Source organism: Phycodurus eques, chromosome 1, assembly GCF_024500275.1.
Source record: "Phycodurus eques isolate BA_2022a chromosome 1, UOR_Pequ_1.1, whole genome shotgun sequence".
In the NCBI taxonomy this organism is placed as follows: Eukaryota; Metazoa; Chordata; class Actinopteri; order Syngnathiformes; family Syngnathidae; genus Phycodurus; species Phycodurus eques.
The window spans coordinates 47250547-47268688 of NC_084525.1; the positions used below are offsets into that span (position 1 = coordinate 47250547).

At 47.6% G+C, this 18142-nt stretch overlaps 2 protein-coding genes across 3 annotated transcripts; both read left to right on the top strand.

Moving 5' to 3' along the window:
• On the top strand, nt 1-5027 carry aamp (angio-associated, migratory cell protein). 2 transcript variants are annotated; one of them, XM_061667503.1, is made up of 11 exons: nt 1-384; nt 1425-1556; nt 1637-1756; nt 1907-2046; nt 2151-2295; nt 2767-2850; nt 3327-3442; nt 3596-3734; nt 3922-4012; nt 4085-4239; nt 4762-4849. In XM_061667503.1, exons 1-10 carry the CDS (start codon nt 294-296, stop codon nt 4233-4235), a joined length of 1209 nt encoding a protein of 402 aa, XP_061523487.1. In that variant the 5' UTR covers nt 1-293; the 3' UTR covers nt 4236-4239; nt 4762-4849. The 2 variants fall into 2 exon arrangements, with proteins under 2 accessions (XP_061523487.1, XP_061523398.1); XM_061667414.1 differs by having other exon boundaries at nt 5-384; nt 3640-3734; nt 4762-5027.
• A 4445-nt stretch (nt 5028-9472) lies between these two features.
• LOC133397099 (G-protein coupled bile acid receptor 1-like) lies at nt 9473-14028 on the top strand. The gene is made up of 3 exons (XM_061667636.1): nt 9473-9709; nt 10615-10830; nt 10892-14028. Exons 2-3 carry the CDS (start codon nt 10735-10737, stop codon nt 11969-11971), a joined length of 1176 nt encoding a protein of 391 aa, XP_061523620.1. The 5' UTR covers nt 9473-9709; nt 10615-10734; the 3' UTR covers nt 11972-14028.
• Nucleotides 14029-18142: the final 4114 nt, after the last annotated feature.

An 18142-nucleotide genomic window follows, 5' to 3' on the forward strand; every position in this document is an offset into this window, starting at 1 on the left:
AACCCGAACGGCGACGTTTACTGGTGAATGAACAAGCAAACAAAGGCTGATTTGGAAAGTGCGAGAGCTGCCAAAGTTGAGACTGAGGACCTGACGTACCCTGGCAGAGAACAATCAGGGCCAAAGTCTTGGCTGTAGTCGAAGCAACGTGGGAAGAACATTGAGGCAATCGTGTTGTTTTTGACATGCGGCTCGCCGTAATCTGATTTTCCTCAACGCCGTAAGGGTGCAAATAGAATCCGGGTCTGAAGTAACACACTGCAAAAGGTGGCTCGCCGGTTGTCGCTAACAGCATGGCGAACGCGGAGCCGAATTCGCTGGAGCTTCACGGAGACGAAGAAATCATCGAAGTCATCGACCTGAACGACACTGAAGACGATCCGGGTGCGTTGAAAATCATCTTCAACTTATTTATATGACACATTGTTGAGCGCCCATGTTTGGATTCCACATTCGGCCGTAGTCTCTCTGACCCGATTTGTTATCTATATTTACCAATATAGATTTGGATTCCTTCATGTTTTTGTATTCTTTCAATAATCTGCCACGTTTTTAGTTTCCTCTTATATTACCACTGCAACAATGAATCGATTAATCGATAACTATTGATAAGCGTTTGGAGTCCTCGTTTCACCTAAAATAGTCCCAATCCTCGGATTTCTGCGCCTCAACAGTAAATATGCTCAGATTTCTGCCCCCCACGAAAGCAGACATATAATATTTGCTTCGTCAAAATAAGACATTTGAAAACATCAGTTTTTACTTTGGCAAACAACGACCAACATTTTTTGCCAACTTTGTGACATGTTACAGACCAAACCAGAAACGGAGTCATCATCAATTTATGTTCGTTCATTTTCTTCACTTTGAAATAATGTCCTATTTTAAGAAAAATCCAAATCCAAATGGTTTTTAAATTCCATTCATTGATTCATCCAAAAATGATCGACAGTTGAATTGACTTTTCAAATAATTGATAGTTGTTGCCCTAATTACCAATACAGGTTTATCAATCAGCGGCACGTTGTCTAAGTGGTTGGCGTGTCTGCCTCACACCTCCGAGGTTTGGGGTTCAAACCTCGCGTGTGGCGTTTGCATGTTTTCCCTGAGCCCTGTGGCGTCACAAAACATGCAAGTTAGCTTCTCTGTAAACCTTAAAGCTCCTTTATTTTGCCAAACCAACTTTTTCGAGTATTTGGGATGTCATATTGTCTCTGTGGTGCCCCGGTAAACGTGAAATAGGAATTCAAATGGTCCACGCGTTCCCGAGTTCCAGACTCATTTGCATTGCAAGAGCTTATCGACGTCACGAAGCGAACATCGGCTAGTGTCGGGTCCAGCTGACCTGCGACCCTAATGACGAGAAGTCCTCTCGCAAATGCGTGAGTTTGAGATTGATCAATCGGTTTGGCTTGTACTCGCAGATAACTTGGCCGACGACTTGGAGGACATCGACTTTGAGGAGGCCGCCGCCGACGAAGGCTGGGAGACGGACGACGAGATGGAAGCGCAGGTGGAGCGGGACGATAGCGAGCTGACCTTCTCCAAACACACCGGTCGGTACTAGCGGCAGCGTGCTCGTGCGCCGCCATCAAGGCGCGAGTCGGCATTTATTTTTCCCCCCGTCTCCGCTCAGGCTCTGTGTTTTGCGTGAGCTTGGACCCGGCCACCAACAGCTTGGCGGTGACCGGAGGCGAAGACGACAGGGCGTACGTGTGGAGGGTGAGCGATGGCCACGTGGTCTTGGAGTGCACAGGTGACCCTCCTCGAGCGTTTCTATGGTTTCAAAGTGGTCGCGGCCCCCTGACTTGAATGTAGTCGGCGACCAAAATGAGTTTGACATGAACGCGCCCGCGCTGCGACCGGACCACTTTGGCGAGGCCTTTCCGTTCTTCGTCCTGCGCAGGTCACAAGGACTCGGTCACGTGTGCCTCGTTCAGCCACGACTCCTCGCTCGTGGCTTCGGGCGACATGAGCGGCCTGATTAAAGTCTGGAAAGTGGAGACCAAAGAGGAGATCTGGTCTTTCGAAGTCGGCGATCTGGAGGTGAAGCGCATTTGTTTTGACTCCTATATTTTGGGAGTTTGTGATCATGTAAACAAAACAAAACCTGCAATGGCATATTTGTCTTTGGTGGCGGCTCCCCTCAGTGGTTGGAGTGGCATCCGTGCGCTCCGGTGCTCCTGGCGGGAACGGACGATGGCAACGTGTGGATGTGGAAGATCCCCGGCGGAGACTGTAAAACCTTCCAGAGTTCTGCGTGCCAGGCCACCAGTGGCAAAGTCCTCCCTGACGGTAGGCCGCAGAGTCCCGCAGCAAGGAGACGCATATCGTATCTCAAATCTCCTTCCCCCATTGAAATGAATGGAAATGCAATTTATCCGTTCCGGCCGCCCAAAACACCAACAAAACCTTATTTATTTTTATTTTTTATTTTATTTTTTTTAATAGGACAAATGGGCTTAGAGACTGTAGAGACCTGACATTTGTTTACTTTATAAAAACATTCAGTCCTAACATAATCGAATGGAATATGATGAATTCAAGAGTTTGTGCATCATGATTTCAGATTTTCATTCATCGCGCTGCTCCTTTTGCGGTGCGTGCCTTGTCCACCAGGTGGCACTCTTAATGCAATGGACCCCCCGCAACGAGGACCGGGACCTTCTTGACGCCCATTATGATGGCACTGTCAAAGAAGGAACTGTTTTTGAACCCAAAGAATTCTCCAACGAGCAGGGATCAACTGCCGTGCTTTGTCCTCAGGTAAACGCGCTGCGGTGGGTTACGAGGACGGAAGCGTGCGCTTGTGGGATTTGAAGCAGGGCAACGCCATCCATCACATTAAAGGCCAGTTCAAGCCTTTGTTATTTTCAACACATTTCCAGAAGAATTAAAGCAATGAGATCGTGTGGGACGTCGAGGGTTGAAAACACTCCGAGATGCGCTTGGTCGACTTTCCGTTTGTTTGAATTTGGAATCGAATGTTTCCACCATCAAACCTTTTTTGTTAAGTGTACAGGCAAATGCTTTAAGTGTCTTTTCAAAAACGGTACACTTGTGTGAAAATACGAAAAAATTGATCATCAACAATTGTGGAGTCACCCTTTGATTTCATACGCATGAATCATAACACACTTTTTACGAATACAGTCTATGCCTCGTTTTTGACTTGTGCCTACTACACTACTGTATTTGAATGTTGCTCATGATTCATTTGGCAATTATTCTTTTAGGTGCTACTTGGTGTCAAACCTTTGGAGAACCACTGCTGTGCAATATTTGAATCATCTCTCCATGTTCCAAAAAAAAAAAAAAAAAAAAAGGTCAGGATGGTCACCAGGGGGCGCTGACGTGCCTCGCATGCAACCAGGACGGCTCTCTGGTACTGACTGGCTCGGTGGACGGTTGTGCCAAGCTCATCAACACGGCTACCGGCAAGGTAGGTTGCCATGGCAACACAACTGGAGCGGAAGTCTAAGCTGAAAACGTATAATTGTATGTAATTGCTAGTAGCAATTCATTTTCAACTTTGTACTTAAGTATTTCGGATTCTGTATTTTTTTTAATTGTTTATTTTTTTGGGGGGGGGGAGTGGGAAACTAATAGCGAGTCCTTTTCCCCCACGTGCGGTATCAGGTGGTGGGCGTGTTCTCTTCGGACGGCGGTAAAGCCAAAGCGTCGGAAGAGCAGGACGGCTCCAACTCTGTGGAATCGGTCGGATTCTGCAACACGTACGTTGCCTCGCCGCCTTCGATTTGGTTTGCGGCAAATTCAAGACCCGCCGTGCATCAAGTGTGACAGGACGGCGCTGAAATTTGATTCTCAGTCGCGTGTATGAGAACATTTCAGAATTGCGCGAGATGTAACGGTGACTTCTGGAACCTCCAAATAACGTGAACGTTCTCGTGGCCCGTGCAGCCTCCCGCTCGCGGCTGTGGCGTACCTGGACGGCACCTTGGCCATTTACGATCTCTCCACGCGGGTCCTGCGACACAGCTGCCGACACGAGGTTTGCATTTTCCCTTTCGGGACCCGGAGTGGGAAAGTCAGCCTCAAATCCCTTCCCGCTGGCGTCCTGCAGGCCGGCGTCGTTCACCTGCAGTGGGAGGAGTCTTCTTCGTTGCTGTCCACCTGCAGTTTGGACGGAGCGCTGCGCCAATGGGACGCTCGCTCCGGCAACATGGTGTCCGAGTACCGAGGTCACGCCGCGGAGATCTATGACTTCCAAATGAACAGGTAAAGGCTTCTTTTTACTCCCGCTGTCCTGCGCTCGGGTATAAAGGCAAAGTCCCGCGCAGTTTTGAAAACGTACCGCAGTTCCCCTCCAAGTCTGGGGGTGTCGCTGCGGCACCGCACGGTGGACTTTCTCCTGCATTTTGCGGCCGTGTCCGGTAGCCGTTTTTCCTTTCCTTTCCGGAACAAAGCAACAGCAATGGCGACCGTGGAACAGAGACCGCTAGAACAAACGGACCTAGATGACCAGGCGATGTGTTTAATTCTGCTGCAAAATCGATGGAGAAGGCGGCGGCGGCGAACCGAGGGGCACGCCCGAGTACGTCATCACAGCACGCGACTAAAACGGCAGATGATCTCCGCGCCGTTCGACGCGCAGCAACAATCTTTGCCGTGTGCGCGCCAAGCCACGCAGAGGGGCGGCGCGGGCCAATCCGTCGGTCACGCGACGCAACGCTGGCGTTGACCTCGTCCGTCTTTCCGGCAGACTTTGCTTCAGCTTGACCGTCTTCGTCTCTCCTGCAGGGAAGCGACGGTGGCGGTCACGTCTTCGGGAGACAACCGCGCCAAAGTCTTCTGCCTGCAAAGGCCCGACCGATAAAAAGGAGGAGCGAAGAGAGAAATCGGCGCGCTGCCTCGGAACGGGATTTCATCTCGAAATGATCCGATTCACAGAAGGCTGCGTTCTGTCTCCGTCAGCCTTTTTTATGGTCCGTGTTCTGACCCGTGTCACCTTCAATGTAAATACGAAAGGAATTTTTTTTTTTTTTAAATCCTCAAATACATTTGACTCCAGCTCTGCGTTTGTGTTGTGATTCTTTTGAAACGGTCGCGTCAAGATACACGACCCTACGAACTTCTTTGGGTCCGGGGACAACTTACGGGGGGGCGGGGGGGGAGAACTGTTTTCCGTGGACCCCCTCATAGTTCTAACAAGAATTAAACATAACTATCACATGCAACGCAAACTACCATAGGAGTTCAAAACTGCCTATTGTGAGGCGAAAAGTCAGACTGACGCAATTCAACGTTTTTTTTTTTTTTTTTTTTGCCAAACCCTGGCATTTGAACGGGGTGCGCAGACTTTTGGGGGGGGGGGGGGAACTGTGACACCCTCGTTGAGAAGCGCTGTCCTTTGACCTCGGTGATTTCTCGCCGTATCGCCGCTGGTTCGTTCTCTCGAACGTTTTTATCAGATGGGAATAAATGGCTGCGGAGTCATGAAGGGAGACAAGAAGACTCCCGAAGAAAGTGGATGCTCTTCAAAGTACACTTTAATGTCATCAGCGAGAAAATGCTCCTCTGAGAGAAAAGTCGTGCGCTCGACCAATTTGATAGGTCGGCGCAACTCAAGCGGAAGGACGCTTGAGTCGAAGATTTCAAGATGGTTATCGAGTCCAATCGAGTAGCACGCATCTCCCCGGCTGGCCGGGACCTAATCGAATCAGAACTGATCGTAAACATTGTCTTTTCTTTTCCTTTTTTTCCCCCCTTCGTCTCAACGAGTCTGCCTGGCCGGCACCAAAACCTGCGCCGAGGCCCGGCAAGCAGAATTGTATCCGAGTTGGGAAAGCGCCGGTCGTGTCCTCTGGGTTGTCGCCACATTTAACCATAAGCCCAAAAACATTTGGTTCATACGATTCCTCGGTCGAGATCCACCGTAGTTTGATTGAGCGCGGAGCCCGACCTCTCCAAGAAGTGTGTGCTGTCGTCACGGCGCCACTCCTTTTTCAAATCCTCAATTCATTTGGTTGATGTGGAGAAGCTGGCGAACGCGCCCGTGCGTAATTGTCGTGAGGCCCCGCGCGGCGTCTTCGCACACGCGACGTTCCCCGAGAACGTCGCGTTTCAAGGGATCATCTGAGAGGCGGCGGGCGGGCGGGCGACCGAACTGCCACGGAAAGACTGTTTGGAAAACAAAGCGGGCCTCCAATGACTCTCCATCAGAAGCTGTGTTTAGATATGAGGCGCGCTTGACAGCTGTTGTGAATTCAAACCTACCCCGCGCGCGCGAACTGCGGCAGATTGAGTGAAAGCGCTCACACGTGGAAAGCCAACCTCAACGAACGGGCCCGTGCCTGTCCGGTCTCGGGCCTGGTCCTGCCTCCTGAAACTTCGGTCAGTCCGAGGTCTGCGGCCTTCATCTGAGGAGTTCGACGCCATTCGCCGTCCTCTGAACTCCTCTTTAACTGTGCGCCTTTCACAGCTCTCGTAGGAGTTATGACCGTTGGTGGGCTTCAAGTATGCCCCCGGCGGGAGCGTCACGCGCTCCTTCTTCGGTGTTTACAGAACACATTTGGCCAATAGACTCGATTCCCTTCTCTTTCAGCTGTCTGCAGCTCTGACAAAAAAAAAAAAAAAAAAAAAAAGTATTTGAAATACTCCTCAATGGGGACAGGTTGTTTTTCTCACCAGTGAAATTTGCAGCTATAAATAGATCGACATGGCCAAAGTTGGCTCGGAGACATTTGGCCAGAACAGCAGAGCGCTGCTTTTAAAAAGATGTTCATGCTAACATCAGAGCTGCCAACCGATAAAGACGCACTTCCAGAACAATTTGTCCGAATTGGTCTGAATTTCCATATTTTGTAAGAAGTCTCTTAAGTATCCTCCAAATACTTCTGAATACGAATATACTTTTAAGCTGCCCACGTTCTGAAGTGACGTACTAATCCATTTCCGGTTCAGATGCCGCGTCCTGCGTGGACGTGTATCATTTTATTGAAGATTTGTACTGTTTCGAAGGACATGCTTCATTTCCGCGTTGTCGTTTGTCGTGTGCCAGCGCGGGAAATGAATCGGGCATTCGCTAAATATATAAAGAATAAGATACTGACGAATACAACGGGACGTCGGAGGAGCTGAATGCTTTAATCGGCATTGTGTCATCTCTTCTCGCGGTGACTTGGGTGAAAAGGACGATTATTTTTTTTCATCTTCTGAGTTATAATCATTGCCCACATCCGAGTTTGAATCACTGATAAATGCATATTGTCACAAACCATGTATGAGTCATGCCGTATCGAGGAATTCCTTTGTTCATGTCGCCGAGCTAAAACCTCGACGTTCTATCGAAACTGCTTTCAATTCTTTCATTTTACATTTCAAAACCTCGAAGGGCACCGGTTCCTCGAGCTTCAAGTCTTCTGCAACAGATTCCAGGCGGACGGTGATTGGATTTGATTTCATGTTTTAATTCGGTCCAAAAGCTCATGAACCAAACTTATTACAATGATAAATACAAACCTACATCTACACATCTTTAAGCCAAAGAGATTTGGATATATTTGTACATATATACACACACACACCTACTTATGAACATATTCATATACAGTATATACATACTCGTATACTGTATACACCTACTCCTATGTAACATATGTTATATATATAGTACCTATAACCCATTTTAGGTGATATTTCCCCCCGTTTTTTTGTGAGTAGTCATTTACAAAATAAATATGTTCCTGATGTTTTACACCCCAACTATGCACATACAACATACAAACCCTCATTCCAATGAATTTGGGACATTGTGTCAAACTGATTCGAAAATCCTTTTCAAGCAATATTCAATTGAATACAATTTGGGGATTTCGTCATCTACACGCCATAATATCATCCAAAGAGTTCTGGACAAATCTGCACGGAGTAGGCAAGGCCGAAAACCAACATTGAATGCCCGTGACCTTTGACCCCTCGGTCGGCACTGCATTAAGAACCGGCCTCATTGTGTAAGGGATATTGCCTGCACGTGGGCTCGGGAACACTTCAGAACACCATCGTCAGTTTACACATTTGGTCGCGACAGCTCCAAATTAAATTTAAAACTCTACCGTACAAAATCAAAGCCACAAATCAACAACAGCCAGATACGCAGACGGCCAGCTTCTCTGGGCCCAAGCACATCTGAGATAGACTGTAGACGCAAAGCGGAAAAGTGTGATGTGGTCTGATGAGCCCACATTTCAAATTGTTTTGGGACGCGGTGCCCTCTGGGCCAAAGAGGAAAAGGACCGTCTGTAATGTTATCAGCGCAAAGTCTAAAAGCCAGAATCTGTGATTGCTTGGGGGTGTGTTAGTGCCCGTGGCATGCATAATTTGCACACCTGTGAAGGTAGGTACAGATTTTGGAGCAACACATGCCGCCATCCAAGCGAGGTCTTTTTCAGGGACGTCCCTACTTTTTTCAGCAAGAGAATGCCAAGCCACATTCTGCACGCGTTACAACAGCGTGGCTTAATTCGTAGTAAAAGAGTGCGAGTACGAGACTGGACTGCTATCGCCCATTGAAAATGTCTGCAGGCGCATTATGAAGCGCAAAATACTGCAACGAAGACTCCGGACTGTTGAGCAACTCGAGCTGTACATCAGCCAAGGATGGGAAAGAATTTGACCTCCAAAGCTTCGACCATTAGTGTCCTCTCTTCCCAAACGCTTGAAAAGGAAAGATGAACGCCGTGGGAACCATGCCCCTGTCTCAGATTTGTGGAACAGGGAATATTTGCAACAACAACAAAAAAATCCAAAACAAAGTCGATCATTTGTAACATTTGCAAAGGATTTGCAAATCGTTGTATTCTGCATTTCGTTCCATTTTACACAACGACCCAACTTCATCGGTACTCGAGTTTGTAGTTGGGTACAGTTGAGAGCACAGGTGTCAAACTGGTGGCCCGGGGGCCAGGTCTGGCCCACCACATCATTTTAGGTGGCCCTTGAAAGCAAATCAAAATCGCTAATTGTGTTCTATTGTAATAACGTAGAGATATTGCAAGCTTTTTGCTTTTTTGTTACCAACCCCCCCTTTGAAAAAAAATCTACTGGTTTAAATTTTTTGGGAGGAAATTAATTTAATTAATAATTAATAATTCCTTTATATGGGTTCACAGTCATAACGGCCCTCAGAGGGAAGCCATAATTACGATGTGGCCCGTAACAAAAAGGAGTTTGACACGCTGGTTTAGAGCCTGTACTTTTCTACTTTTACTTTGTCATGGCGTTGACTTTTATCGGTCTTTTTTTTTTTTTTTTCTCTCTCACAAGTATCTGTATTGCGAACTGACTACATAAGTACAGACTCGTGTGAGTAACTTTTGTTTCCCGACTTGAGAATGTGTTCCGGAAAGTGGCTGCTGACCAACGTTGACCAGGAATCTTATTGTGAAAGGAACTCATTTACATCCTGGATAGGAGGGGGCAGGAGACGCAAGCGGCTGAGAGACCAAGTCAGTGGGTCAGCAGCGCGCTGCCTCTCCCCCCCATGAGTTGCGGACCTCCTTTTTTACGGCGTGCGGACAGGCGGACCGGACAGACGCCCCGGCGACTCCCCCGCCTGCGGCGTCTTCTGACGTTTCCAGAAACTGGGATCCGCTGAAGGGATTCAAAAGGAGGCAGCAACGATCATCTGACCGCGGATGTCGAGGATGACCGGCTGAATTGATCAGACCGGACAGATCCTCACTGAAAGGTAAACCCCCCCTGATTTTGAAAAAAAAAATATATATATATATATATATATATATATATATATATACACACACACACACACACACCTACACTTGTTGCAGCTTTAACATGAGTGACAAGCGCGAACAGGCCGGTGTGATCCAGGATGCCGTAGAGCACATCGACGTGTCATATGGAAGCGTGGTTTTATAGGAAGATTCCGCAAACATCTTCCCCGCTTCATAAACTGTAGCTTGAGTTTCAAAGAACTGTCAGGATCTTATTTGATTGCGTGCGTGTTGAGTGACGTCTCCAAACACTATCATAAGCGCCGACCTACATTTACAACCTCAATTTGAATATTTGTTCCATGAAATTGCTTTAGTTTATTCCCTACAGTCATTTCGTAGCCTTTCTCTTGGCTGTACCGCTTCCAGCGCGCGCATGTTAGGATTTCTTTGGGTCCAATCGGATTTATGCGCTGCCGAGTCAACGGCAATCCGCCCGCAGGCTTCGCAAATCGGCAATGTTGGGGAAAAAAAGCGGGCCTCTCGGGATTCCGTTTTTGAGAGATTGAAAGATTGTTCGAACTCTAAAATTGGTGCCGCCGTGTCACCTTTAGCCCGCCTTGAGCATACTGTAGGAATACTCGTCCTGGGCGGTCTGAGTAAGTAAGGAAAGGTGGTCGAGGAGGCGCTCTGTGAGCAACGGGACCGTTTCTTTGACCAATTAGAGTCGCCTCGCAATAACATTTTTCCATCATCTGATCGGTCGGTCGCAGCAAAACGAACGAGTCCGTTTCGAATCCGCACACGTTAATACATTTAATAACCAACATTTGATTCCCGTCTTTAATATTTTGTCATGTTCATAGATAAATACAGATTCTGAACTGCTCCATATGTTGTTTGTGTACGGCATGGGAAGTCTCTGTAATTGCGGCGGTGGCTTAAGTAGCCGAAGTCGAAGGCCCAAGTACCGAATGTACGGCCCGGACGGCTGAAGCTGTCCGTAGGCGTTCGTGTTTGTCTGTCTCTGGGACTGCGAATGAGTCCGGGGTCGATAAGTCCACCTCCCCCGGAGTCAGCTGGGAAAGGCTTCATCTTCCCTGTGACCGCAAACGGGATAAGCAGAATCAAAAAGGTAAGACCTAGGGACACGTTTCAATTTCAGAGTAAAGCTGTGCGATTTGGGCGTCCCGCAGGGTCGGCGCAACATCGGCGCGAGCGGAGCCGCTCCGTTGGTTTCCTCCGCGATGGACGACGGCGACGCCGACGCTCAGGCCAGCCAGGAACAGCTCATCTACGCCATCACGGTCCCGCTGTCCGCCTCCATCATCCTGGCCAACCTGGTCATCATCTTGGGCATCTTGTGCAACCGCGAGCTCCACAACACGCCCAACTACTTCTTCCTGAGCCTGCTCGTGGCCGACCTGTGCACGGGCGTGGCGCTCCCTTTCATACCGCTGATGGGACTCAACCGCGAGTTGAGCTTCAGCTCTTGCCTGGTGGCGCACATTTTCCCAAACTTTCTCTTCCTGGCGTTTCTCCTCAACTTGGTGATGGTCCACTACGAGCGTTACGTTTGTATCGTGGAGCCCCTGCGCTACAGCAACTTGTGGATGCATCGAAGTTTCCCCCTGGCCTTGCTGTCGGCGTGGGCGCCCCCGCTCCTGTACGCGTCCCTGCCCGCTTTCGGCTGGAACAACTGGACCGGCCCGGATCGGACCGGCTGTTGCGCACGTGGCCAAAAGTCGTCAAATTGTTCGGCCAACGTCACCGCGTGCTGCTCGTACAGACGCGTGTTCCCCAACGCCTTCATCTACCTGGAGGTCTACGGGCTGGTCCTGCCCGCCATCCTCACCGTCGCCGCCATGACGGGCCACGTCCTGTGGATCACGCGGGGGCAACTGAAACACATCTGCCGTCTCCATCGTTCGGTGGAGCGCGGCCGGGCCTCGGACCGCGAGCGGCGGCTGAACGTGCGCTACGCTCGCTGCGTGGTGGCCGTGTCTCTGACCTTCCTGGCGTGCTGGCTTCCCTACCTCATCTACATGCACGTGTGCGTCGCCTTCTTGATCAGCGACACCAAGTGGAAGGCCAGCACGCACGTCGTGCTCTCGTGCACCGGCATCGGGGGCACGGCCGTGGTGCCGCTGGTGTTGGGCCTCGCCAACAGGCAGTACACGGAACCGGCGTACAAGCTGCACCGGAAACTCCGGGACAGGCTGAGGCGGAGGATGCGGACGGCGGCCGAGTCCGCGGTCAGGGAAGATGTCGAGTAGCTTTTGTTCGTTACAGCTGTAGGGGAAAACAAAAAACAAAAAAAGTCTATTTATCAAAGTATTTGGTTTTAGGATCAAAACAATTGAAGAGTTCAAATGCAAAAGCAGAAATCTCTTTTTTTTTTTTTTTTTTTGCTGAGTAAAATTTGTCATTTTTTAAAATTTCTGATTCCAAGGACGTTCATTTAGGGGGGGGGGGGAAGCTCTCTCATCTCATCTCATCACATCACAAAACTCCAAGAAACTAACTTTCAAAATGTCAACATTTTCACATAACAACTCTTGAACGAAGGACCCTTGACCTCATCTTAAATGAAATTGTGCAGCCGGTCAGTCGTCTTGTGGGTTGTCGCTGTCGTCAAGATCGCGGGAACCCACTTGGTCGTGACCAACTTTGCAGCGATCGGCCGTCCGCTAGCGGGCGTGGCTCGACTTTTATGGAAATGGCGCTCGGCGGCTTTGGCGCTTGAACTCGTCAATTCCTCTCAAGAACTGTACGGCGGCGTTCTCAAACTGGGATCCGCGAGCCGTAGCTCGAGAGCCTGCAATATAATTTGCAATCAATTATGTTGTATCATTTCGAAGAGTGCATACCGACAGTGGATATCAAAAGTCTACACACCCCTGTCCAAAAATGAGACCAGGAAAAATCCTTTCAAAACCCTCTCCGCCATTAATGTGACCTAGAATTTGTACAGCTCGATGGAATTTTTCTTTTTATCTTTTCGAGAGGGGGAGTAGAAACAACTGAAATGTGGTTGCACAAGTGTGCACACCCGCTAACAACTGGGGGCGTGGCCGTGTTCGGAACTAACCAATCGTTAAATAGGAGTTAGAACACACCCGTCACCATTTAAAGCGCCTCTGATTAACCTCCAAATAACGTTCAGACGTTCTAGGAGAGGCTTTTCCTGTCGTTTTTGTCGTCACATCTTACAGCACTACACATATTGAGACTGACGGCAATTAAAAAGCAGAAAATTAAACTGTTGACCTTCGCTTTAGGCCAATTAAAAGCTGTGATATGATCGTGATGTATGATGTCTTTTTTTGTTGTTTTTTTTTTTAAACAAAATGTGTTTCCTTCCCCCCCAAGGCATCTTTTCCCCAGTAAAAGGTCTTCTAGTATAAGATTAAAGTTGGGTTTTTAACATTCATGTTAAAATGTGAGGTTCTTCCCGCATTAAAACTAATATAATATGACTTAAGCTGGGAAGAATGCAACTTTGTTCTTGTAAGATGACAAGTTTTTATCCCGACAAAATATGAATTGAACGTAATTTCACACAAAAATAGGCAACTTTTTAATTCCGACGGCATTCAGGGCTCCCCATGCCCGTTTCGTTTGATCGGCGTTAGGATTAGGAGAAATGTCTCCCCTGTAAGGATTCCTTGGACCAAAAACGTTTGCAAACCGTTGCTGTGCATTTTTGGAATGTTTTTCAATGACGAGACTAAGTATGTTGTTGTTGTTTTTTTTGCAAACACTGACCTACTAGTAGTAGTCGTAGTAGTAGTAGTAGTAGTAGTAGTAGTACAGCTTGGACTGGTTGCCAATGAACGGCAGAGCAATTTCGAATGGGGCATTGGTACATTTCACGTAGGAAAACTGTGCTCAGAAGGACAATTAGTCCTCACCTCGTGCAGTTGAAGCTCTGAAGTCCTGTTATTTTGGCCGCACTTGAAATGATTGTAACCAGTTTCTGTCTACCTCCTGCCTGCAATGTTTACTCCTACTTTCCCCCAGAAGTGTTTATCTATGTACTGGAATGCAAGCTGAGGAAGAGAATTCATCTACAGTGAGAAGACACAAGGAATAACATTGGCCTGAGTTCCATGAAGACGTGTATGAAGAAGCCCACGGTTAAATCAATAAATACGCACAAAAAAAAAAAGGCTCATCTTAAATAGAATACAAAAAATGTTACCCTCACATACTGCTCAAATGTCACAATAAGGAGTGCAAATGTGTGCTTTGTCAAAATAAATCTGCATTCAATGAAAAAGATGTTTGCATCCAAAAGCAAAGGAAATTAGATGTTGAAATAAATGTGAAATATACCCCACGTCTTGTTATGTGTTTTCCTCCGTGAAAATGGGCTTTTAAATGCGTACCACGTGGGCGGAGAGAAGACGGAGCGCAAAGATGGAGCGAGGAGGAAGAGCAGACGTTCATGAAATTGGTGGCAAACGAGGTCCGCGATGATGCTCGGCGTGGGGAGAGCCGGCGCGGCCTGGTGGGATCCTCCTGCGTGTTCGGTCCGTGCACAAAGGTGTTTTCCGCACGGGAATAACACATGATGTCACCAAGACGAAGAAGCGAAAGGGAACATTTAAGACGGAGTGCCAACCTTCAGAATCCGAATCCGAATCCTCTTTATTTTGCCAAGTATGTCCCAAAAACACACAAGGAATTTGTCTCCGGTCGGTGGAGCCGCTCGAGTGCGACAACAGACGCTCGATTGGCAGAGAACGCTCTGGAGACACAAAGACATTGGCACAAAAAAAAAAACAGTCACTGAGTCACTTTAACGACCGCTCGGCAACTACAGCTAATTAACAAACGTTACCAACTGTACTAAACAAAGACAAAATATTGTCACAACTCTTGAGAGGCGTGTCGCATTTATCCCAATGCTGCACTTCAATCGGATTCAAGTCTGGACTTTGACTAGGCCACTCCAAAACCTTCTTTCGAACCCATTCAGAAGTTGACTCGCTGGTCTGTTTTGGATCGTGATCCTGTGACACAACCCAAGTTCGTTCAGCGTGAGCTCACAAACTGATGGCTGAACAATCTCCTTCAGGATTTTCTGTGAAAGAGCAGAATTCATGGTTGCATCAATCACAGCAAGTTGTGGAGCCAAGCAGTCCATTACTTTTTCACGCCGGGCCAGGTAACTGAATATTTATATATATATATATATATATATATATACACATATATATATATATATATATATATATGTATTTATTTAGATATGTGCGAGTTTTTTTCTCATTATCATTCACTAATTTGGCATTTTTATGTTGAGTGTGTGTGTGTGTGTGTATATATATATATATATATATATTTATATATATATATATATATAATTATTATGATTATTATTTTGATGTGTGACGGACCAAATTATTCCATCAGAATATTTTTCTTGCAGTAAAGTTGGGTCCAGTGATTAAAAATAAAAAAATGAATTATCTGTTGAACTATGCAAGCGCATTCCCCCCCCCCTCTACATTGTGCCAAATTATCAAAGCAGGTATTGTATAAAATTCATAGTAAAATGTCAGTCAGTAGTTTCCATCTTTTTTAAAATTTAAGTTCAGGAGTTGTATGAGTCCACAGAAAAAGTCTCCGTACTTGTATTGTCGTGTGAATTTGCGGTCACGAACCTTTTCAATCGGCCTCGGGAACTTGTCATCGAGTGCCACCGTGTCGTCCTTCTCCTTGACATGTGAGGTGCTGGGCTGGATGCACCCGAGCTCGCCTGCGGCTCACCTTTTCGACCCGAGGACCTCCGAACTCTGCCTGCGTCCAATCCGGAGAGGAAAAAAAAGAAACAGGCGTCACTACAACTCGAGGTGATGGCGACCTGTGTGCAAAGAGAAGATTCTCGTAAAAGAAGCGCTGATTCAACTTACACGCACAAACGTCCAAATGATTTGTTGCCAAAACAAAGCAGCTGGAGTGCTTGCTGGCACCCCTAAAGAGGTTAAATATGCGAGAAGGCCGATTCTTCAAAAAAACACCTTTGAAGGGATTTGTTTATTTTAGCACTTAAACAAACAAAAAAAAAACATGCAACCCAACGTGATTCTCTCTCTCCCCTTAGTAAGAAAACTGAATGTGCGCAGGCACTCAGATACGGTAAAAATAAAGAACGACTGAGAAAGAGGGGTGCGGGGGATTCAAGTTGCACTTACCTGAAACATCCACTTAAAGTACAGTAACGGAGTATTTGTACCTGGTTACTTTCCACCACTGCTGATTGCAGGGAGAACAACAAACGAGCGGACCAGAAAAACCTGAATTTGGTCGGATGTCGTTTGATGAGCCGATAGCATCACACCGCTGCGATAAGAAGTGCTATCAAATCCACCCGCGTAGTTGCTCAGCTTTAGTCCGGAGTCACCGTCGTCACGCCTTGGAAACACGGCCGCGGTGCCGGCGGAAGAGGCTCCGGGGCGTCCGTGGCCAGGATTTTGGTGACACGATTGTTTGGTAGGGTGCAATGAGATCTTTCAAATGTAAAAATTCTAGGCTCAACGGCGAAACGAAGGCACGGACGGTGATTGAAAATGATCCGGACGAGCTGAAGAAGAACATCGAGGACACCGAGCTGAGCAACAAGCCAACGCAGAAGGAGATCGATCTGATGAAGGATGAGCAGGCCAACTTGGAGCAGGACCACAAAAATGTAAGGCTCAACATCAAAACCACCAAAAATAAGAGCGCTGAATCCACTTTGTAACTCCGGGGCCACTTTCGCGTAGGCCGCGAACGACCTACGTGAGAAGATCAGGAACTCGGAGGTGAATGTGGAGATTGAAACTCCAAATTCCAGCTTGCCTGAGATTGTCAACAATATCCGCAAGCAGTACAGCAAACTCGCCACGAAGAACCCGAAGGAGACTGAGGAGCGGTACCAGAGCAAGGTACCCGACATCCAGGCTTGCAATCCGTTCCTGTGTAGCTTGCCTTTCTTCACCTGTGTCCGATCTATCTCCCCCACCGACACCTATAAAAAAGAAATAGACACAAAGGAATGAAGACGCTGGTTTCTTTTTGCTCACGAGGAGGACGTCTAGGAGATGGTTCAGATACAGTCTCCTATCACGCTCTAAACAATCTCCCCCGTTGCTCCTGTATTTATTTGGGCTGAGAAGTTTTTTGTCAGCACATCATTCTCTGCTGGATGTTCAAATTCTTTAAGCGGAAGATTACGATGCTCAACTACCTGAAGTAAAAACAAAAAGCATTAGCACGTTTCGAATTGAGGTTTTGTCGATGCGGACTTCCAGTGCAGCCCTCTGGAAAGACTTTGCGTGAACGCCGGCTGTAGGGGTTCGGTCGTTTCACTAGCGGAGCTAGCCCCAGGCCTCGTCAAAGAACAGATCCTGCTTCATGAAACTTGCCGTGGATAGCATCACTCGCGTGATGACGGCTTCTCAAACTGGACTGAACTTGCAGTCGGGGACAGAAACATTTCTTGTCGGGTGACAATTTTGAGACGCTGCTCCAATGTCAATTGGCGAGCTACAGGCAAGCGAACGATATGCTGTCGAATGCTTGATGGCCTCACGTCTGTCCGAATGATACCTGAACCGAAATAGAAAAAGTTGATAGTGACTTTTGGAACATGATGAGAGTTGCACTTCAAAAAATGACAGCGTGCCCCCGCGCCCAACGGACCGTTTGTCCGCAGATCCGCAACCCGGAGGTAAACTTCCCGAGGTTGGCCGAGCCGGAGAAGGGTCAGCGGGTGGGCCCTCTCAACCGGACAATCTTGGACTTGGAGCAGCGGCTGAGGAAGGTGAGGGGGAGAAATAAGAGAAATAAAAATACAAATACATTTTAAAAATCACACAGCCCTCATGGCTTTCAGAGCCCCAGACATGACTTGGGGGGTGACTTTTTTTTGTTTGTTTTGTTTTTGCACTATGCCTCCTTCATGGCCTACTTTGCACATTTGATTTTTATTGTGGCCACAATTTTTTTTTCCCCTTTCCCCCTGTGTCATGTCTGGTGCTCTGTAACGTTTTACTAAGTGGGACGGGATTACTCTCACCAAACAAAATCGTTTCACATTCAGCGCGTTAGGGTTCGTATCCTCTTCTTTCCCGACAGCTCGGACTTTTCTTGAGACGACGCTCCGCCACACGGTAAGTCCTCGATCCAACTGGTAGAACAAATCCAGCACGAGCGACCTGTTCTCTGGCCAAAGTGTACCTAACGCTCATCACGTTAGGGGAAAAAGTACAAGTAGTTCGGTATTCTGGGGACCCGCTGGCCATTCAAATCAAATTTGCGTTTCAAAATGTCACGGCGCACCACCGAACGAGTGTCGCCCGCAGTATATACACTGAAACGATGACCTTGGTTGAACTAAAAGCTATTCTGCTGTATGAATCGTAACAGGTGGAGACACAGGTAAACTTGTACATTCT